The 24,258-nt window shown below is 35.5% G+C and overlaps 1 protein-coding gene across 1 annotated transcript in view; it reads left to right on the forward strand.

The window, feature by feature from the left end:
• LOC140159458 (uncharacterized) overlaps window positions 1–24,258 on the forward strand; it is a 334,393-nt gene that overhangs the window by 228,281 nt on the left and 81,854 nt on the right. The window contains 17 exon segments of the mRNA XM_072182940.1: window positions 2,751–2,852; window positions 11,187–11,372; window positions 12,158–12,256; window positions 13,293–13,391; window positions 14,164–14,262; window positions 15,082–15,279; window positions 15,529–15,627; window positions 16,193–16,291; window positions 16,577–16,873; window positions 17,513–17,611; window positions 18,112–18,210; window positions 19,666–19,863; window positions 20,483–20,680; window positions 20,999–21,097; window positions 21,868–21,969; window positions 22,417–22,492; window positions 24,094–24,111. Coding sequence (XP_072039041.1) covers window positions 2,751–2,852; window positions 11,187–11,372; window positions 12,158–12,256; window positions 13,293–13,391; window positions 14,164–14,262; window positions 15,082–15,279; window positions 15,529–15,627; window positions 16,193–16,291; window positions 16,577–16,873; window positions 17,513–17,611; window positions 18,112–18,210; window positions 19,666–19,863; window positions 20,483–20,680; window positions 20,999–21,097; window positions 21,868–21,969; window positions 22,417–22,492; window positions 24,094–24,111 — 2,167 coding nt within the window.

The following is a 24,258-nucleotide window of genomic DNA, read 5'->3' on the forward strand; positions in this document are numbered from 1 at the left end:
ACAGACAAGTAGCATGGGAGGGGATGGGAGGGGTTAATGGTATGGTCCCATGTCGCTCCCACCCATAAGAGCACCATTCATTTTATAGTCCTGGACTAGAGTTAGATCTTGTTTGTGAATACACACCATACTCATCAACAAACATCAGTATTTTTGTGCAGGTTTTAAATAACAGGACTGCATGCAGAACATCAAATGCGTTGATCTAGATGGTGATATTAAATTTTTATCTAAATATTTGACACATTCCTGACTAATCAATATGAAATTGAAATTTTCTTAAGCTGGGAAATTTATAATTTTACTAATATTACTAATTTTGAAAACTATTTCTAATGAGTTTAATGAATTAAAATGAAATGAGCATTTTGTGATTTAAAAACCAGTACAATTGTTTCTTGGAATCAGTGTGCCTCAGGGGAGCAGTTATTTATAATTAAACCATTAATTATAGTAAAATATGATCTGTGTAATTAGATCAAGTTACAATTTGGGTGGAAGACATCGTATCATGAATTGCCATATTGTTGCTAGCATGTTCATTTTGTTGTGCGAGTTCTGTTTGCTTCAAGCTTCTATCAATTGCTTTTCCTGCTAAGCTGCCACACTTCAAGATTTTTTCTGAAACAATTAGTTTTCAGCAGTAGGACCAGGGGAAGTATATGGAATTGAATATTGTTGCTTTAAACTGTGAAATAAAGGAATGATATCTTTCATCTTGTTCAATAACAGTAGCTTTCAAGGGAGGCCCAATTTGTAGCCTAGTATGACCCAACTTATGTCCATTACTTCTATCAAATATTATTTCACAGCAAAGTGTGTCTTCTGAAATATGCTCAAGGCGTAGAGAGTCTGTGTCCTGTCCAGTAATGGGAATAATGATTTCATACGCACCGATAAGAAATGGCGGGCAGTAGCCTCGTAGGAAAATCGTTATTGCGAGCGAGACAGAGCAGTGTGATATGTTACACACTCATGTTTGTTTAGGGGTGTGAAACCTGTTGGGCTTGTTTTTCATACAATCTGGTTACGAAAGTCGCTTTTTTTATCGGGATATTAACACCTGTAGGGGCAATTGCCACTTTATGCTCTGCTCCGACATTGTTCACAGGAGCTCAAATTGTACCTTGAATTTGATTACCGGCACAGGGAAGAATTCTGCAAACAATTAGGCCTACTGTTACATTTAACATCATACTTGTTTTCATCCATAGGCAAAAAAATATATAGTATCAACCATCTTCCCAATAAAGCTCTTTTTCGATAAAAGTTTCCAAGTATCATTTCAACTGCCCTAGAAGGTTTGATAAATCGGGTCATATTACAAGAATTAAGCTTTTTGCAAGTATCATGCATGGAAAACGGCAAGCCCTCGTTCATATCATTTCCGAACAAAAATACAGACGTTTGAAGGAGCAATTTAGAACCGATGGTTTGACCTGCTTTTGCCTTTCTTTTTTTTTTTTTTTTTTTTTGAGCAGACGCTTTCATAGAAGACAGGTGGGTGTGATCAGATGGGAACAATTATCACCAGTTATTGGGAAAAAGAGACCATAGGAAGAATAGTGAAATGTGCTAGTGTCAGTGGTTGCCCAATTTGTTTCCTCATGAGGGCATTGAATTGAGGGAGGCAATAATTCTGAAATTTGTCAAAAATGTTTAATCTAGAAAGTAGACTTTTTTGGTTATTATGGGTGATTGAGGGACTTGGAATTATTTATATTACACTTGTACTAACCTTTAATGCAAGCAAAGTGTATTTTTTTAGCGATATAGTGGTGTCAAATTTAATCTTGCTAATGCAAATTGCAGTGTTTGTCATCAAGACATAATGCTTTACAATAATATCAAATATTGCAATGTCTGAGAGAAAGCCGATGTTATTATTTATATGATTTGAAACTACTATAAAACAATATTTTGCATCTTTAAACTTTCACAACAGATAGAACCATATTTTGCAGCACAAATATTTCACAAATATATAATAAATTCAATTGCTGCATATTGCAAAGTGAAATATTTATGTGTATGAAAAAAATTCACAAATCCTTGCCAAAATTCATGAAGTTTTCTTCCACACAACACAAACATTTTTGTCTTGCAGAGTCATTTGTGAAAGTAATAACATTTCTGTTTCCCTAGACATTGCAATGTTGTATTAATGGCTTACAAGTTTCAAAAACTCAACAGAATGTGAAATGCATAAAGTTCCGGCTGCAGTGCAGTGACTTGTATGATGCATATCCCATCTAAGTTTTACCAAGTGTCATCATGAAGAGCAAATGGCTAAAGCATTATATCATTGTAATCTAAAAGACGTCATTTCATCGTTTTTATGTTGCTAATGGTGCATAGCAGCCATACTCATGCAATATTTCACTTTTTTGTTTCCATATTTTATTTCAAGTATTATTATCAGATCCAAGGCATATGTAAGGAGTGCTTGCCTTTCCGACTTTACCTGCTTTTTTTTTTTTACACATTTGTTGCTAAACATGTTTTTAATGTTATCAATGTTCATGCTGATGTGCTTTCTATTCATGTATAAATGTGTACTTAAGCTTATATACTGTTAATGTTGAAACAGAAATTTCAAAAATGACTAGGTGGACTTACGGTCCATCTCACAACAGCCTTTGTTTATCTCATTAACATGCCCTTTGGTTGTTCGTTCGTTTTTCTCCTTCCTTTTTTCCCATCTATTTATTTTTTACGCATGCTCGTCATGGGATTTTGTTAACCAATAGGACGGATTTCTGCCCATAGACGTTGCCACACAGCAGGGTCACGACCTTGTCGTGGAAACGCTTTTGCAACATTCGCGGCCTCAGTATCCTCCCAAATCGGAGGTGAGACTACCCGGAGAGAAAAAACTATTTTTTTCTTCCTGGCTAGCTGTTTATACCATCTCATTCCAAAATTTTGTTGCTTTCTTCCATTTTCTCTTCCTTAGTATGTCCCATGTTATATTGATTGTGATTGGTGTTCTTAGTTATATTTTTGGTCGTCTTCTCACAATTTTGTAGTCTTTTATGAGTTTGGTTTCCTACCATTGTGCATCCCAGGTGATGTCAACAAATTTAAGAAGTGTCTTTAATTTTTCTGTTTAATCTCAATCTTTCTTTTAAAGTTTAAATATTTGTGATCATTATTTTTTTTCTTTTCATAATGTGATTCACCACTGCAACCAATTTTAATAAAAAAATAATTTCTAGATGATTTGGCTTATTGATTAGATGCAATATTTTTGAAATGTATGTATTTCTTCTTCTATTGCTATTCAATTTTGACTATTTATAAATGATCACCAAAATTAGATGTTTAGAAACTTCATTGTCCTTGAAGCAACTTTCATTATCGATAAGACCCCCTGTATTTTTGCATGTTAATTTTGAAATCAACCTGCTCAATTTATGTTTCCTTTCAAAAAATCATTTGCATAATGAGCAAATTAATGATGAACTAAAGGATGGAGAAAATGGACTGATCACTAGAAATCATCAAATAAATAGCTGCCCGAGAAATCACCACAGATTCTCCATTCATTCACTGTCAACCAAATCTTGGCACCATTTGAAATTTTGCAAACAGTGTACATTTAATAGTTTTAGCTTTTCCACCATGTGTTGTTCACCCACCTCTCCTGCTCTTCCACTATATGTCATTACCCCTTGTCAGTGTTTTTTTTTAACTCTGGATTTTGTTGTGATCTGTGTATATCACTATGGGCCAGCTTGCATGCTGTTATCCATATAATTGCATGTGTATCATTGATGTAATGGCAGATAATACGCTGTATGTATCAGTCGATGACATGATAATTTTTTTTTGCACAATGCTTGCATAGAGTTAAGTTTAACACATGGATATCGTCAAAAAACCTGTGTTGTATCTCCTATTGCACTGACAGTTTAGGGAAAAGTGTTTTTTAATAAATGTAAGCCCCAAATTCAGAATAACAGAATAACTCCTCTTTAGATCTTTAATAAATGGAAAGGTAAGTTGTGATGTCAAATTGAAAAGTTTATTTTTTCCCCGTCATTTTTTGTATGAATCGATTATGTCCGTTGTAAGTTTTTAGAAGTGTCTTTGATGGCTTTAGTTTCTTGTTAGATGAGATAGGTTTCCTGTGGGGAGAAGTACCTTTGTATAATCAGATAATGATACTTTTATACAAGAGATGTATATGGGGAAAGAATAATTAGGCATTGGGTACCGTTTTGTCTGTTAATTGAAAATAGTCTGTTCCAAGTGATTACTTTTAACTATTGAAGGTATAGTTTATTATTAATTAATATCTGTTGAGATAAATTGCTTGGAAATTAGACATTACATCATTTAATGTAATCAGATAATTATAGTCAAGGTAAACGATAATTAAATAATTGATTTTATTAAAAAAGACAGACTTCAAAATCAGATGATGCCATGCTAAGATATTATAGAAATGGTTGGTTAAAAGTGCATTGACATGATGATGATATAGACATTTAAATGGATTAAAAAACCACAAGATTTCATACACCTGTGTTTTCATCTGAAGTCATTGAACTGGTCTATAGAGACAATGCTTAATTAAATTGAATTGATTATATGCCTATGGCTATGCTTAAAAGCCTTTCATGAACAATGTCTATCTAATATGTATTTATGTATGAAAACTTCAGATACAAAATGTGATATACGCTATTTTCAAACGTTTTGAGTTAAGGCCATCAACATCTGCCCTGTAATAATGCTAACTCTAAATATTGACACCCTGCTTTTAAATTTCATCACAGTAAATTTGTGAAAATATGATCAAGAGTAGCACTTATTTTCTTATTATTTTCTATTATCTGTCTAGCTATATTTTTCAAAGTATCAAATTGAGAGAAATGGATATATTGGTTTTTATACTCTTTGCAGTGCCTTTGTCAGTTCTGTATTCAAATTAAAAAGAAAATATCATCTTGTCATAACCAAGCTAAAACAAAATTAGAACATGCTACAGAGCAAATGTTGGTATGAAAATTGGTCTAATTGGTGTTATATCAAAGATAGATGAAGAGACAAATTTATACATAATTTGGCCTGTATCAAATTTGGCTTTTTGTCATGAAAGGCTGCCAGTGTCAACAACCAGACAATTATCTCTATCAGCAGAGCAATTATTATTATTTTTTATATTATTTATTATCTTTACCCAGGGTATGCCCGAATCAGCTTAAAGCTGTTCTAACTGGGGCCCCGCAATATACAAAGTTAAAACAATTTTACAATAATCAATATCTAATCTAGTTCCTGTTTGATTCAATTTGAAAATTTATTTTGAAGCCCTTTATTATGGACAGAGCTCATCAGGCTGAATTTTCTAGAACAAAGAAAAGCTGTCCATATGTCAGATTAGAGTAGTAGATAAAAATGAGTGAAGTTATAAATTTTCCCTGATTATGTATTCTTAAAAGCAGGATATGTAGTCCCTGCCATTTTAAGCATCCTGTTATTTCAGTCACGCCATCAAGTGTGAGAGTGCCTCGTTGAATGGACGGACTGAAAGCCGTCATTTAAGCTTTTTAGCAGGCATTAACCAGGTAATTTCGCAAAATTCTCCTTTAAATGGGGGGGGGGGGACACCTGTCATCGTCAAACTCAATGTGCAGCATTTGTTAGAGCTCAAGCCTATATACTCAAGAAGCAAATGTCTTCACATGACTGATTCTGAGATGCTGGGTGACAAGACGGTCGAGATGGACACGTCTTGGAATGATGCCTCTTGAATCTAATGTATAGTTTCTATTCAGCGCATATCATCAGATGCTAGGACAAAATTAAAGAGTCTTACATTTTTTAACTTCTTTGAAAGTCAATTTACTACCTACTTTGGAATTCTTTCTGTAAAAATGAACATTTGCATAATATGTAAAATTAATATATACTATTGACCTCTTCTGTATAAATTAAATATAATCAACTGCGTACCTGATTGTAGGGAATGAGAGTAAGTGTCCTTGCTTCACACAGTATTTTACACTGGCACTTCAATTTCTTTTATCCTGCTATGTAAAGTAGTCACTAAGGGTTATCTTCACAGCACATCAGTATGTGTTATTCCAGATTTATTTACATCACCCTTAAGAAGACAAAATCATTTTGTCAACAAAATTTGGGAGTTCCCATGTGGCAAAATTCAAGAAACAAATTGGGAATTCCCAAAGTAGGCCTACACCTTTGTGAGCAAAAGTTGTGGAATTCCCATGCAAATTTGTAAAAAGTGTTGTAAATATTCTTACGTCTTCTTTAGGTTTATGTCTCACAAAATGGAAAACATCAGGAATTCCTACTAAGAATTTATAACAAGATTTATTGTTGGATTCCTGTCAAAAATGGTTAAACATATTGGGAATTCCATGTTTTCTTGGAGGGTGGTGTAAGTAATTTCTGGAATAGCCTTGGTCTTGATCCTGGGCAAAAACTACATGGTTGGCTTAGAATGACAAAGATGCTACATAGAGTTAATCTAATTATACTAAGTCAAAGTCACACACTCTACTTAAGCTGTAATAGGATTGTAACATGACTGAAATGAGATTAAAATCATGTGTGTCACTCTTGCCATGTAAATGGGCATTTCCAGTTGAACTCTATACCCGGCTCCATACACTCCTGTTGAAAACATGACCTTAATCTCCCACACAGGGGGTGTAGATTTTAAATGGAGTCACCCATTCAGGTAATCCCATTTGAAATTCATACTACCTCTGCAGGAAATTAAGGTCATGTCTTCCAAAGGGGGTGTATGGATTTCAGCGGGAATAGCCCAATAGTATTGCTTTCTGGATCTGGACTGTGAGTTGTGGTATCCAATGTAGTGAAGATAACCCTGGTATTTATCTTCTACACCATTAACTTTATAGAATTTTATTCAAAAATATAATTTAAAGTAGATCTTTTAAAAGGTTTAATTTAAGATTTAATTTGCTGTCAGTGCTACTTCACAAAGCATCTACTGTCAACTTAGTATTGAGTTTTAATTTTGACACAAAACATATATAGTACGTTTACAAACTTATCACCATTTGACCGAGTATAAAATTATGTAATAAGAGTTGTTAAGGCAGGACCCTATCTGACCATATTTTGAGGATTTGAGGAATGAGCCATGCATGAATAGCATGAACACTGATTTCGGACATTACAATAGCATGGTAGATTCATATTGACATTGCTTTAGTTAAGTAGCCATTGGCATATTGCATTTTGAAGGGTTCTCCGAACTAAATAGCACATTCCAAACTTACGAAAATGCACATAGCACATGTAGTCGAATTCAGCAGACTTCAAAGTTGTTGAAATCGGCAGGCACGTTTACACATACTATATTCACTAGAGTCTAAACTTTATACTCCCATGTAGAATGTGGTGTCAATTAGATATATATTGACTGATGGTCAAAACGGCGCATTTGATCTGTGATCTCTTGCTGTCTGCAGGATACTTTGCCAGTTGTACAAAATATATCTGTTGGCATGACTTTCAGCTAGACAATTATAAATAAATAATTCATACAGATTCTGCACACACAACTAGGAACCCTCCAAAAACAAGTTACTATAGATTAGATCCCAGGATTAGATACCCACTAGGTACTTTGTAGATTTGTTTTTTAGATTAGCCTGTTGATTGGCCCATCCCCTTAGTGTTCAAATTTTAGATGTCCATGTTGTGTCCATCTAGTAGATATCAATTTGTTTCCTGGTTTATCCCTTTCTCCGATGTTGTATTAAAGTTGTTACCCAGTGTATTGGTATATGGTAGAAATGTCTTACATCGATCTGGTTGTTAGTTGTGTTGTAACCCGGGTCACCTCAGAAAGTCATTATGGTAGCCAGTTTACAAATATAATTGTTCCTGAATATTTTCAGTTTCTCTCAAGTTTTCTTATATCAGGTTGGATATTATTATCCACCGGGTTTCCATGTGACAGGGTTTGACTCATTGTTGTTTTTTGTGTTAGAAAAGTTAAATCCTTATAAATGTTTTGGTATCAAAATGTTTTGTCATGTCCTTTCAAATTAGAATCCATGTGTTAGACCTTCAATGTTGGCTGTCTTGTAGACTTATTTTTTGTCTAATCTTTCAAGATCGTTCCAATTTGATATTGTTGCCAATCAAATTAGGATAATTTGTGTGTTGTTAATGTTGTTGCTCACATTCAAAAGTCAGTTTTAAACGCTTGTCTTGTCCATTCACTCATCAGCACATGTTGGCGTGTTTTAACAGAGGTGTCCCCTGTTTACTGTAATTTTCCCTAAATCTATCAATTTTTTAAAGAGTTGGTGTGTTCATGCTTCAGAGCTTGTGAAAGTGTTTCCATGGCAACCACATCTGCTGCGTTGCCATACTGTAAACCTGAATATTATTCCAAACTAACATGGTTTTAACACGTTTGACCTTTTCCAAAATGAAGCTTCCATTTTTCGGTGTCTGAAATAGAAATTGTATTGTAGGCTAATGCTTAATGTTGGTGTGAAAATATTGTAATTTTGTTTTGGTAATTTGAAAGTTTACCTTTTGAAATAATGAGCAACCGTAACCAACATGGATTCTTGTATTTTAACCATCCATATTATCCAACAGAATGACCTATGACCTTGTGTGTCCCCTTCCATAACTTTCCATTTTATAGCAGGAATGGCGAACTGTTAATTGGAGTTATACAAGTTTTAGGAGCATGATGATAGTTTTTCCATCCTAGCTCATTTACCATACATTTTGATTGCCATTTTATCATATTTTACATGTTTCATCATTTGATAAATATGTTTACAATGCATGTTTGACAATAGGTGTTGAATTCATGTTGAATCCTTGAGCATGTATTTTTCCTAGTGTCTAGCAGTGGGAATACTAGTTTAATAATGTATGCCATAATATACCAGTCTAGGTATATTATTTCATTTCATCAAGTACATACAATTCCAAAATTGATGTATAGAAAGAAGTGAAGTACTGAGTAAGGTAAATATCGTGCAAATTTGACAAGGCAAGTGTCTGTAGTGTGTAACTATTTTCAGTATTCTGACACTGTTTAAATCAAAATGGCGGATATTATTATCGGTGACTCAAAAGCAGACGTGTCTATGTTGGGTGGTTTCCTGTTTTACCCATGACCCTAGCTGCTAGGGGATAAATGGGGAAGCAGTGACTGAGAATCTAGTTGAGTTGCCAAGGAAATGTGAAGCAAAACAAATAATGGCATACAGGCAGGGGGTTCCGATAAAATAGGGGAAATTCCAGATTTAGAGGGGTGTCATTAGTTGTAAATCAGGGTCAAATTCAGCTCATATTAAGAATGGGTATTTCAATATCAAATTGTATATGATCGATATGAAGTAAATCTTGTGTGAACTGATCTTTGAAAGTTGTTATAAAGCCTTCATACAAAGTAACACACCATATAAATACATTTAAAGCTTCAAACTATATAGTAATTGTATTCACAATAGTTTAATATGTGACATGATCAAGGGGAATGAGTCGGATGTCGCTAATATTGTTCTTGAGATATTGGCAGTGTTCAAATTCTTTTGTTTTATATTGTTTTCAGCCATTGATAAATTGCCCATAACTCAGTAACCAGATATCCGATTTTGATGGGGTTTGCATCAAAATGTAGCATTCGTAAACTGTCAGAAAATGATGTAAAAAACTTCTAATTATAAATGTGACCCATTCCCCTTGATCATGTCACATATAATGAAAAAGGATGGTGTATTTATGTGCATTTTAATATCCCATTTGTCCAGTGTCATTCAATATTAACAACACAAGTAGTGTTTTCAAAGAAAAACACCTGACATTAAAAGTTGCTGTTTACAGCAATTAGCCTAATGGTTATGCAAACATTGTGGTATAAAACCTGCCATTATCTTCGCTCTGTATTCAAATCAATACAAACAACTACAAGTTTTAAATTTAGGTATTTTTTTAGGTATATTGAATGACATTGGACAAATGGGGTATCAAAATGCACATAAATAAACACACTTCTTTCTATTTTAAAATATTATGAATACAATTACTAGTTTTGAGCTATAGGCATATTTATAATGGCTGTGTTTCTTTTTGTGAAGGCTTTATACTTTATGATATAAACTCATCTACTTTTTTGAAGTGCTTGCTTGGTGTAACATGCATGATGCAAGTTCTCAATTTCCAGAATATCAACAAGAATGGTTCATAAAGTGATGCTTTTATTTTGAAAGCTGCGATCAAAATCCTCATATTGGGTCATTTCTTCATGATATTACTAAATGGTATCAGTACAAATCTGGTTGTCATGATTTAAAATCAGTTCTTAATCTCCACAACTATCATAAAATCTGGAATTTAACACATCTTGAAATTGTCATTACTTTGCACCACTGCCTACATTCTATCAGATCACCTTGGCAAGTGTTACAGTTACTCAATTGTACGCTTGACCTAACAGTAATCAAAAGAAACTTATTTCCCTTTGAGTACTTTATATATAATACAATGGTGTGGTAAGCACTGAAGTTGAGTATAGATGAGGTGACCTATGATGTCACATGTTTACATTCAGACCGCCCTCTGTTGTTTCAAAGCAGGCAAAATAACACAGAAGTGTCTATGACAGACCATATAAATCTCTTTAAAACTCAACTTTTAAAAACCTTTGAAGTTTTGTGTGATATTATGTATATAGCTTGATGCATTTATAAACAAGATTGATACCATTTTTTGTATTATTTGCTTTGAAACCAAAGTTAATGAATAAAATCAACTTCTTCCATGTAAACTATAGTGTTTTTTGCCTGACAGATTTGATCACAGACCAACAGAGGGCGTATCAAATGTAAACACATGTCACCTCATCTATATATTTTATCTTGATGTTGTTTTTTACTTGAATCTGCTGCTTGATATTGAAGATATTGTTCAGTGTCGTATGCATTTTTGTATGCAAAACACCTTTTATTATTTCAAAATTCTCATATTTTTTAATGTATTCAGCCAGCATGCTTACATGAGCTCAGATATTTGGACATTTATTTTTCATGGAGTTCATGTATTATGTTGGCTGGATTTTTATGCTACAATAACATCGTTATAGCAATAACATTGAATCTGAACATGGTTGTCTTATTCGTTCTTTAACGTTTTATTTGTTTTCAAAGGATGGCTTCACACCATTGGCCGTTGCACTGCAACAAGGGCATGACAAAGTTGTCGCGGTGCTGCTGGAGAACGATCGCGCAGGAAAGACAAGACTGCCTGCACTTCACATTGCCGCAAGAAAGGATGACACCAAGGCAGCGGCTCTGCTCTTACAAAATGGACACAATCCCGATGTGACATCAAAGGTAGGATTTAAAAAAATGAATTAAAGGTAAAATGTGTCTAATCTCAATCTCAAGTTGAGAGTTGATATCGCAGTAGCTGATTCGAATCATTGCATTTACGCTGTTGTATTACCATCGTACGGACAAATCGCCCTTCTACACATGTATATATGCCCGAGAGGGATTAGGTAAATGCGTGCGATTCAAATCTACCACTGCGAAATCCAATATGGCATTACTCTTTAACTTGAGATGACACACTATATCAGTGATATTTGAAATGTGCAGGAATAGCGTCAAAATGAAGGACAAGTCTGTCAATCTCGGCATGTATTTGTTTACAAAAGAGAACAAAATACATTATGACACTTCTTCCATTAGTTTTTACAAAGATGTTTTAGATTTTTGATGAGTTTTTGATTTAGCAAATCACAGATAGTGTCTTTAATCTGAATGTCTGCAGATCATCTTTGTTGGGTAGGAAAAACCTATGTGCTTTTGGCCCCTGGACATGTTTAAAACAAAACTGCTAACAGGTTACATTAGAGGTTTTGCTTTAAACATGTTCAGGGGCCAATGACACATAGCAGGTTTTTGCTGCACAACAGCAAAATATAACTTGTCAATTAAACAAGAGAAAGCTGATTGCCTAATTGTTGCACATCATTAATGAAGGAAGATGAGATGTCATATAAATGTATCATGTGTGCAGCATGACGGGATCTTTTAGAAGTTGTAGCTACAAGTATAGGCCTATTTGTTTACTGGTTTGTTATTTACCTCTATTATATTTGTTTATTTCACAGAGTGGATTCACTCCTCTCCATATCGCAGCCCATTATGGTCACGTCAATGTTGCTACTCTACTACTCCAGAGAGGCGCATCAGTTGACTATGCTGCTAGAGTAAGTCAAACATTCAAAACAAAAATCGTAGATTTATTGTATAAACTTACATGAATGATTGGAGCAGAAATATTGGTTGTGGAGCTATGAAAATTCCAGTTTTCCTAATTTTGCCTAAAAAGCTACCATTTTGGGAGTCTTACTTAAAGTGTGGCTAGAGACCTGGAGCATGATGCCTCACTGGGGGTCTTTGTAACTACCAGAGAGCTTGAATATGGGACCACTGATGACCACAGCACATACTTGTACCACCTGTTCATGTAAATGCCCCCTAGTGTAAACTAGTGTCTTTAGAAGACATTAGTTGTGTTCACATTGTCGGACGTACGCCCGGCGGAACTTGGTCGGCGTAAGTTGCTAGGAGTAGCGGTAGGCGCTGCCAGGAGTAGTGGCAGTGTGAACGATGGTCAGCGTAAGTTCCGCCAGGCGTACGTCCGACGATTTACTCCTGACAAAAGTCAGGAGTAGCGAGCTGGGCGTAACCTCCGCCTGGCGTAAGTTGCAATGTGAACGCTGCTACTCCTGGCACCCGGTGTACGTTTGACCTTTTATTGGTTGGAACTAAGACATTACATATTGCGTGGTTGAAAAAGGTCACTAAAACACCGGAAGTGGTAGCCGATGTTTACGCCGACCAGAAGTGAATGCTTGGTGGAGCTGGTCGGCGTAGTGCTAGGAGTAGGCTAGGTGTGGACACGCGGTAGGAGCAGCGAAAATATTTGTGGAATTTTTATCAATGTTAGCGTAAGTTTACGCCGGGTGTAACTCAAAATGTGAACACGACTATTGTAAAATACATACCGCTTGCAATATTGTGGTTTACCAAAATATCACTTACCTTTGGGGGTATATAGTAGGACATTTTATATGTATTTTAAAGATATTGCCCTCTTTCTGGTTGTGTAAAGCACCTAGAGGCATTTACATTAGGCGCTATATTAAATCTGTCTTTATTATTATTATTATTATATTGCGAGATAAGAAAACAGATCATTGAATAGATTCTCAATGTGACCTTTTAAAATTTCTTTTTCAGAATAACATCACCCCACTTCATGTAGCCTCCAAGTGGGGCCGAGTCAACATGGTGAATACACTCTTAGATAGAGGAGCCAGAATTGATGCCAAGACTAGGGTAAGTCATTCAGATAACACCACGCAGTTGCTCCACTGAAAAAAAGTATTGTAATAGGAGATACATGAGTAGATACATGACGTAAATACTTTTGTTTAACTGGAGCAGATATCTTACTAATTATGTGAAATACTAATTAGATCTAATTTGATGAAAATGTCCTACAATGTGGATGATCGATCAGTTATTGCTTGATTCTTAAAGCATTTATGGGTAAGATTTGAATTGTGAGATGTGGGTTGAAAGTGCACCTCGAAATCCACCCCTGAACTTCTTGCATATCAATTTATTAATTCTAGTAACAAGCGAATAGTAAATCTGGGAACTTTCGGCTTGCCATTACAAAGCCGCTTATGTGAGAATAGTCAGAACCTATTAATAGACTGTCTGGATTTGAATTTGTTCCAAAAAGCCAGTATTGAGGGTTCTTCAGTTTGAATATTAGAGCAACTAGCAAAGAAAATCCTTCTGTTCTGGGTTACATACACAGCTTGAGTCAATAGTCGTTTTTATTTACAAAGCTCTTCTTCAGACTGCCAGTATAGCATATGCAGTCTCTTTAACATAGTTTATAGCTTGTAATTTGGTCCAAATGTTTATTAGATGTAAACTCCATGTCATTAAGTTTGGCTCTCTGCTAATAAATGTAACACATATCGTGACAAGGTTTGTCCACGGTTTTGGAAGCTATAATAATCTTCTTGTATGTTAATATTAAGTCATAACTATTATAATTGTTAATAAGGCCTGTGTATATTTTGTCTTCATACAGGATGGACTAACCCCTCTGCATTGCTCCGCCAGAAGCGGCCATGACCAGTGCGTAGATCAATTGCTGGAAAGAGGTGCACCAATAGCTGCAAAGACAAAGGTAAACCTCTCATGAGATAATCATATCAGTAATATCACTTCATACAGACATGTTGGTATAGCTGTAGCAGCCTGTTATTATGCATAAATCAACCAAAGGACCTGCATTACAATACATTCACCTAGATGTGTGTCTTTTAGGCTAATGACAATGGAAAAATTGGTTTCCAATTGGACACCTAAAAAAGAGACAAGGTTGCTTTTCATCATTCATAATTATGTAAAACTTCATATTGCACTAGTCTAAGGTATTGTTTTGCTTAAAGCATGTTTAATTATATCTGAAAGCAGTTAGAAATGTGAGTTGTGTTATAAGTTTTTACAAGAATCATCCGACTAAAGTTAAACACCAGTTCCTCTCCAAGCGAATCAAGAATGTGATTAGGGAATTCTAACTATTTAGTTATTAAGCTGTTACACTACCCTGTTAATTTGAATCTGTGTTCAAATCATCAGATGGATAGGAGGGATTTTATTGTTAAGTTTGGTACAGCTACTCCAAATATGTTGAAAGAAAAATGCATTTTGACAGAAATGAAAATTTCATACATGCAGGCAGTTGGAAACGAATGAGTCAGGATTTAAGCCATATGTAACAGCCTAACAGGTGCAAAAGTTGTAAACCACATTGTAAAAGTGACTGATGTTGATGTTTGATGTCAGTCTTATAATGTAGCTACATTTGAATGTATCTGTAGACAGCTTTGGCATTTTGGCATAGGTTACTAATAAAACTAAATTTGCCAAATATTTGTAGTGTCCTGTTTGGAGTTACATATTCAGTAAGAAACTTAAATTCATTTAATTTCATTGTTGACAGAACGGTCTTGCACCTCTTCACATGGCTGCTCAAGGAGACCATGTAGACAGCGCCCGCCTCCTGCTGTACCACAAAGCCACCGTAGATGACGTCACTGTGGATTACCTGACCCCCTTACATGTCGCTGCACATTGCGGTCACCACCGTGTAGCAAAACTTCTGCTTGACCGCAAGGCTAACCCTAGTGCCAGAGCTCTGGTGAGTACAAGTTTCAACCAAAAATCTGTTTTACTATTATGAAATGTTGAAGGAGAAAATACAGAAATCTTCACCCAGGAATCAAACATATTACAAGTCATCATGTTTATAAGTTTTGGAGACACATGTGTAGCAGAAGTTCATTATCAGGCAGGTTGAACTTTAATATTCAAGCAATAAATCTGTAAGTTGCTCATTGTACCCATTGTGAATTTGACTCATCAATTTTTATTCTCATATCTCTATCAGAATGGTTTCACCCCACTCCACATTGCCTGTAAGAAGAATAGATTGAAGGTGATTGAGCTACTGCTTAAGTATGGTGCTTCCATCCATGCCACAACAGAGGTAAGGTCATAGCTCAATAAAGTGACAAAATATGCTCATACTAATCACTACATTAGCATGGTACTTCCATCCATACTGTAATATGAATATGGTTATAGCTTGATCAGTGACAAAGTATACTCAAACTAACTTCTGTATGGTACTTTGTCCCTTATCATAGCAGATGTTACTGTTAGCTTCTACATCAAATCAAATGTTTAAATTGTCTGATGGGAAGAAGGCCATTCAAATTTCCCCATAGCGCACGGTTTCATCTTGCTACTGTAAATGGATGGGGACCAATGGAGAAAATGTTCCCAAGGAAGCATAAAGCGCCTGAGCTTCAAATGGAATTACGTAATTCCTTAGTCGCCCTTTCTAAATAGCACACGCAATAATTGTATAAATTTCTTTAGTAACAGTTGCTGAATAGCAGGACTGGCCACATTCATCAAAATTTCTTAAACATGAATGAGTGTTTATGTAGACAGATTATATCAAGCTCATACTGTTATGCTATTGAATTATACACTTTTCAGTGTTATTGGATACATTTTACTTAAAATGTCATTTATTGTATTTTCAGTCTGGTTTGACACCCCTGCATGTCGCCTCTTTCATGGGCAATCTCAATATTGCAATATTCCTGCTCAACCATGGCGCCAAAGTAGATGAAGTCAATGTGGTAAGTTATTGTACAATAGTAGGATTTCTCCACAAATTTTCAGATGTTTTTATCACAAAATGTGATATTTGCTCTCCAGTGTTTGATAAGTTTGACAGTTGTTATTTATATCGGCATTGTGAAATGTGCATAGTTTGGTGTGAAAAGTTGAGTTAAATTGCATTCAAAGCAAATGATGCCAAGATGTTTGTTAACTATGAATAGTTAAACCTGTGCTATCGATAAAGTATGCAAATGGAATTGAATAACCTAATGGTGTACCATATGTAATCCTCCCTTCTACAGCGTGGTGAGACCCCAATGCATCTTGCAGCCCGCTCCAATCAGATAGAAATCATCAAATACCTACTACGTAACAATGCCACAGTAGATGCTAAAGCCCATGAGAAACAGACGCCACTCCACATAGCAGCACGTCTAGGCAATGTAGAAATCGTCACATTACTGCTGGACAACAAAGCCGACCCTGACGCACAGACCCGTGACTTGTATACTGCTCTCCATATCGCAGCAAGAGAAGGAAAGGAGGATGTAGCAGCCGTGTTGCTGGATCATAAAGCATCTCTGGCAATGAAGACCAAGGTATGGAAGCTTATTGCTTGTAACTTTTGCAGAGTATTTGAAACAGATTTATTTATAAACTTGTAAAATTTAGATGGATCAGAAGGTGTTTTTAATCTCTCTTAAACACAGTTTATATGTGATTTTTGGTTTTGAATAAGCAACTTGATCACCTGTTACCATTAGATTCATTTTAAAGGAGGATTTTGTGATCCTAGCATCCTCTTTTTATATATTTTTTAGTAGATATCCACGAAAAAATCTTATTCCCAAAATTTCAGTTGATTCCGATTTTGCGTTTGCGAGTTACGCATGATTATGTGTATAACACTGCTCCATAGGCCACTGTTGTAATTTCAAATTTGGCGATATTTTTGCTAAACGAATTAATCTGCAAGAAATATTTGGTACCTAAGCATTATGTAGCCAGAGGTATCCAGTGGTATAAAAATCTCAACTTTTTTTGAGAAAAGTGGGGGGATGAGGCTGTGGATCACGAAATGCCCTTTTAGTCAATGTGAAAATTTAATATGATACACATATTGTAATGAGATAAAAATTGTTTTTTAAAGTAATGATGGCCAGTGTTACTGTGAACATAAATACTGTTCTGAAATTATTAGTTCTAATTGTATTTTGTTGTTGTTTTCTATCTTACAGAAAGAGTTTACACCACTGCATGTGGCTGCCAAACATGGCAATCTTAATGTAGCAGCTCTGTTGTTGCGTCATCTGGCTTCACCTGATGCTAAAGCACAGGTTAGTTCAGTAACATACATGCTGAGATTTGTTTCTTAAATACTATCTGTCAAACCCACTGAAAAGGAGGGTCTACTCTACGGCCTGAGGCTAACAGTGCACAAAGACCAAAAGTAGGCAATATTCAAATAAGTAGCCTGTGGGTGACCATTTTGGTACAAAAATTGATTTGCACACTTCACACTCATTTCTTTAAACCATGGCATATTTTCTTTGGCCAGTCTTTACTCAACTCCTTCTTGGATCTGGGCTTGCTCTTAAGGCGATTATTTGACATAACCTTTCTGAATAATACCACAGCATTAGGAGTGAGGTTGTGATATCAGACATAAATTTGTCTATTGACAGTTTTTTCATTTCTTATCAAAATGTATAATAAATAAAAATCAAACCATGTCCCTTTTCCATTATATTTTTGTCTGTTCCATTGTAGGTTTGCTTCTATTATTTAATACCAAGTAGACATATCCTATAATTCTGAATTTGTTTTTACCTTTCAGAATGGCTTGACACCACTGCACATTGCTGCTCATTATGACAATGTTGAAGTAGCTATGCTCCTCTTGGACCAGGGAGCCTCACCACACACTGCAGCACAGGTTAGTCATCATACAGTTAACTTCTTCTATGATACAATTTTGTTCAGCTTCTTCTGTGATGTCAGTTCCATGATGCAACTGTGTGTGTTATTGTATGCCAGTGAGCATACATCCAGAGGATAGTTGAAGGATTTCCCATAATCCATTGCAAAAGTGTGATCTCTATGGTTTCAACTTTAACTTGAGCTAACAAATCCCATTGAATTCTATTGAAAATATGTTGTTTGAACTGCCACTGTGTAATACTTATTTAGTCTATATGACAGTAAAAGAGCTCTACTTATAGAGGATACTGCACACTACCTGTGGACCACATTAATTTTCTTTCTTACATGGTGAAATAGCAGTTAAAATAACTGTACACATTTAAACCATATAAATCTATATGCAGTGTACAGGAGACCTTGGCTTATTTGCTTGCAATATTGACCTGGCTACTTGTTTACCCAGCAGGTGTTTGAAAGTGCCTAAATCACCCTCTTGCATGCACCAGAGATGATTAAAAATACTATTTGTCCCTTTCTCCCTTCCTCCTTCTTGCATGGAATCTGTCAATTGTATGAAGAGGCTTTCTTCCAACTTCATAGACTGGCTGTCATTTCCCCAATCTTTATAATATACCATGCATGTTCCACTCATGTGTGAAAATGGAGAGCATTTAGAGATCTACAGAAATTCTTAGAATAAGCATGCATATTATATCTTCACATAAACTTAGTACCCTCATTCCTTTTCCTGAATAGGCAACCTCAGAGTGTGATCTTCAAAAACCAGGAAATACTATCAATATTAAGGTGAAATGGCATGGTATTGCCCAAGATGAGATGGCATGAAATTCAAGATGCATGATTGGTCAAACTTTAGCACTTCCCAAATTTCAAGATGCACGATTGGTTAAATTTCAGCACTGCCCAAATTTCAAGATGCATGATTGGTCAAATTTCAGCACTGCCAAAATTTCAAGTATGCATGATTGGCCAATTTCAACATTGCCCAGATTTCAATATGCATGTCTCTCCCAAGTTTCAAAGTGGCTCAAAATTCAACATTTGTTATTGGTCAAGTTTCAATGAGACCCCTAATTCAAGAAGCATGATTGGCCAAGTTTCGGCATGCCCAAAATTCAACATGCATGATTAGTCATGTTTTGCACAACCTAATGAAAGGATACATGATTGGCCAAGTTTATGCACCATTCAAATTTAAGATGCATGATTAGTTTAGTTTGAGCACTGCCAAAAATTCAACATGCCTGTTTGAGACAAAATTCAGCTCTACCCAAGAATCAAAATGCATGATTGCCTTAAATTTCTGCATTGGTTGGTCAACATTCCTGATTTGCGAAGTTTCCCATCATCTTTTTGCCATTGGACAACAAAGACGATATACAGACATGGACACTATTTTCCAATTAATTAGAGAAATTTACACCTGTAATTTTGTTAAATTTCACAGAATGGATTTACTCCACTTCACATTGCTGCAAAGAAGAATCAAATGGATGTTGCTACCACCCTGCTGGAATATGGTGCAGACCCCAACGCAATGACAAAGCATGGTATCAGCCCTGTACATCTGGCTGCACAAGAAGGACACACTGACATGCTGTCATTGCTGCTGGAGAGAGGAGCTAAACCAGACATCAGTGCAAGGGTAAGATCACAAAGAAATATTTGTCAGTCTTCAGTTGTCAGAATGGTGGTTATCAAAACATTTTAACAACAAAATATTCAGTTTTATGTAAAGATTTGTAGATACATAAATCAGATGGTATTTTGTGAGCATAAGATATTAATCTATGATATTTTCTTTGTTTAATGTGTAAAACAAGATAGTGTGCAGCATTTTAACAACAAAAATTCAGTATTGTTTATACAGATTTCAAGATGCATGTACATAAATTGCATAATGTTTTTGTGAAAAGTTGATATCTATCAGCATAAATGTACAATAATTTCTCTTTTGTGGTGTGCTAAGAGAGATAAGGTGCATATTTGAATAACCAAAATTTTAATATTTTGTTAAGATTTCAGCCAGTTTTAAAGAGGGAACATCATTTATTCTCATTTCACCGTTTACTCTGAAATATTATATTGTATAGAACCAAACAGTTGTGCTCCGTTTTGTATACTCTGTCTGAGACCATGAATAGTTGACCTCATTGGATGTGGAAGAGGATATGAATTGGAATCATTGTATAGTTTCAAGTAGAATTCTTGTTTTCTTTTACTCAAATGAATGAATTATTTATCTTTTTTCCTTCCACTTACAGAATGGATTGACCCCACTTCATCTGGTTGCCCAGGAGGACCAGGTCAACTGTGCAGCCATCTTGCTCAAAAATGGTGCTGAAGTGGACCCACAATCCAAAGCAGGGTACACGCCACTGCATGTAGCCTGTCATTATGGAAACCATAAAACTGCTGCTTTCTTACTCAACCATGGTGCTGTAATTAGTGCCAAGACAAAGGTGAGCAGGTGCTCCTCCTAATGAAGGAATCTATATGTGGTATTAAAATTGCAATTTGTACATGTTACAAGAATTACCAGTAATCCAGGCAATCTTATAATAACTGAATTATATATTCTTTAACAAATATATTTTGAGGGAGGTCAAAGAGTTTGTTGAATTGAACGTGTCAAACCTATATCAAATAGTCCTTACAGTTTCCTGATTAAAATATCATTACTTATCAAGTGTATTTTAGAACATAAATGAAGTCACAGTAGAATTTCCATAATGCCACCAACTATTTTATAATGTATGTGTTATTCTACCCTATTACAGCATGGTTTGACACCATTGCATCAAGCTGCACAGCAAGGACATGCAGCTGTCATCAACCAACTGTTGCAAAAAGGTGCAGACCCTAACGAGACAGCTAATGTAAGTATTTCTGACAATTTTGTTTTAAAACTTTGGTGCCATACATACTTTAGTAGTGCTTGGATCATCTGAGGCAAATAGCTTGTAAGCAAATGTATAATATGGGCTAGGTTTCACATCAAGGTATATGCCATCCACAAGCTGCGGTTTATTCTGAGAGTATACACAATTCTCAGAATAATCAGAGGGTATATGACAGGAGTGGCAAACCAGATTCTTAACCCCATGAGAACTACATGCCAATTGGCCAAAATGAATATTGTGTCCAATTTTGAACCAATCAAAGATGGTATTAATAAGATCATCTGCAAATGCAAGTTTAACCATAAATAGTTTTAAAGCCCAGTTATAATTGGCAATTGAAATGAGCATTTCAAGTTATCAACCAATCAGAAATGCTGTTAGATGATCAGTAGTGTCCAGGGGTTAAGTTGCACCATAATGTGAATTGATCTGGCTATTGCAGACTACAAATGGATAACAGTCAGTGCTTTTACTTTTTACGCTGAAACATTCATGAGGGTGGCCACTCTTATTACACTAGACATTCACACATTAGGCATGGATAGCCAAACTGATCCTTGTCTGACCCAATTGTTTCTAATCACTTAATCTATATATTGAAACAATGTCCCATGTGATCCATATGCATTGGCCAGAGAGACAGATGAGAGATACCTAGCACTGCATATTGTATTAATGTCTGCAACCCTTCCATCAATACTGCATATTTTTAAAACCTTTGTTGATGCATAATTGCATGTTTACAGAATGGCTACACAGCACTGGGCATCGCCAAGAGATTTGGTTATATCTCGGTAGTCAACACACTGACAACTGTCACCACAATTGAGACAACCACAGTCACATCGGTAAGTTTTTGTTTGTTTGATCGTTTGGTGGGAAGACTCATGAGTAATGGTAAGGCCAGACTCTGCAAAATTATATGCATTGAAAAACCTTATTAAAAGGAGGGAAAGAATTGATGAAAAGAGACCCCTCTCAACAAATCAAAAGATGAATTTACTCATGGTCATTTAGTTACAGGAAGGAACATTTTCATCTAATGTTGACTTGCTTCAGGTATACTGTCTAAAACCTCTATAAATATAATTCTGCAGCTAACCTTTAGTAGCTTTTTATCTTCAGATGGTCTTTAAATTTACTGTATTTGATTTTATGCATGACCCTGATCTTATTAGTGGTTTGAAACTTTTCAGCAACCTCTGCATCATCTTCAAGAGACCGCATAATGTAACTGTGGTGGATGCATATTTATTCCTCTTCCTTTTTGTTCTTTTCCTCATTTACCAAACCAGCCCACTGATGAGAAACTGAAGGTGCAGGTACCAGAAACCATGCAGGTCACTTTCATGACAGACTCTGAAGATGAAGGTAGGTTATTAAATCATGCACACCTTAATGAAACAGACCATAGGGATTCCCAACATTTTGCCAACTATGGCGTTATTCCATTTACTGCTATGTATGGAATGTTGTCTAGGTGCAGAGATAGTATCATATAATTGAACACTGCCAAGATGGCTGATGTGTGATGACACACTATCTACCTCGATGCTGTTTAACCTAAAAAAACTCCAATTTACCAGATTCAAGTTATATTTGATCTCCATGTAATGAAACAAAAGGTTCTATATAAGATTTTGGTAATAACTGCTTCCTTGTTGTAAATCACTTAAACATGTTACAATAATTTTGTCAAGTTTAGCACAGAATGATCAAAATCAGCTTTTGGATATGTTTGCTTTAATGAACTTTTGCAATGTTCAGTTTGGGAAAATCTTTTTAAGTATTCAATACTAATAACTAGCAACCTCGTAATTTTTGTCAATTTTCATTATTGCTTCATGCTCAACACATTGCATTGCATCTGTTCATTGTACATGTCTCCATTTACACTCTTGAGATCTTGTTGCCTATGTGTCTTTCCTTAAGCTTAACCTTTCTATGCTTTGGGCAATTGGCCTTTTTATCCTTCATGTGTCACAGTCGTTCATTCTGCAATACTTTATCATTGTATGAAAGTGATGCTGACATGGTCATCTGTTTTGTCAAATTGTCATCAAATTTGTAGCAGGTCATTTTTTGTGAAAAGCAGCTGTCAGTGATTGGTGTTTTCATGATATACCATTCCTTTAAAAAGTGTGATCTAAATTTAGAACAATGCATCTGTAAAAGCTTGATTTTTAGTCATTTTTAAGACTTTCTACAACTCATCACTCACATACTGACACTTAGCTGTTAAATAGCTTTCAATGTTTATTTGGCTAATTTATGAAATTCCCAGATGTTCATGAAAGCAGGTTGAACCAGTCAGCAACATGTGCATTCTTATATCTTATTTTTCTGCTCATTTTGCTGCAATTTTTCCACTTCTGTCATTGGTTGTGTTTTGAAATTTCTCCTTGTGTATCCATTTCATCAAGCTTTGCTTTAGTGTATGGTGTTGGACTATTCACATGGTGCTTGTGGACCTGATCTGAATCAATCTGTAGCTGTGTGAGCCAGTGCGCTTTTTTACCCCCTGAGCACTACCTGCCGATCTAACATTGCCACTGATTGGTCAATTACATGATATCTTCGCTTTAATCACCAATCAGAATGGAGCTTTGCAAATAATTCACCCCAATTTTTTTGCGTGGTGAAATTATTCTAACAATGTTGCTGATTGGTCCAATTGATAATGAAAACTTCTTTTTGGCCAATCGGCAGGTAGTTCCCATGGGGTTAAAGAATAATCCAAATTGATCTGGATCTGATCATCAGAATATATTTTATGCAAGTCATACGATCCTTCATGTGTAGACCAGGTTCAGATTAACCACTGGTTCAGATTATTCTGCATCTAAACGATTGATGTGGATCAGATAACTACCATGTGGATAGCCCTAGCATAAAGCTAGGCTACATAATTTATCATGACATCCATATGCTTTTTTTTCTTTTCCCATCATCCTTGTGCCTGTTTTGTCTAGGCCAAGAAAGTTCTGATGGTATGTTGCAAAATATATATATATGGTATCTAAGCTACATCTCTGAAAGGTTTTCTACTACAACTCTCCATCACACCCTCTCCTGACTGATATTGATTGATTGATTTTGATAGTTGGCTTATTAACTAGTTTGTCAATGATTCATAT

This window comes from Amphiura filiformis, chromosome 8 (genome assembly GCF_039555335.1).
Source record: "Amphiura filiformis chromosome 8, Afil_fr2py, whole genome shotgun sequence".
Lineage (NCBI taxonomy): Eukaryota > Metazoa > Echinodermata > Ophiuroidea > Amphilepidida > Amphiuridae > Amphiura > Amphiura filiformis.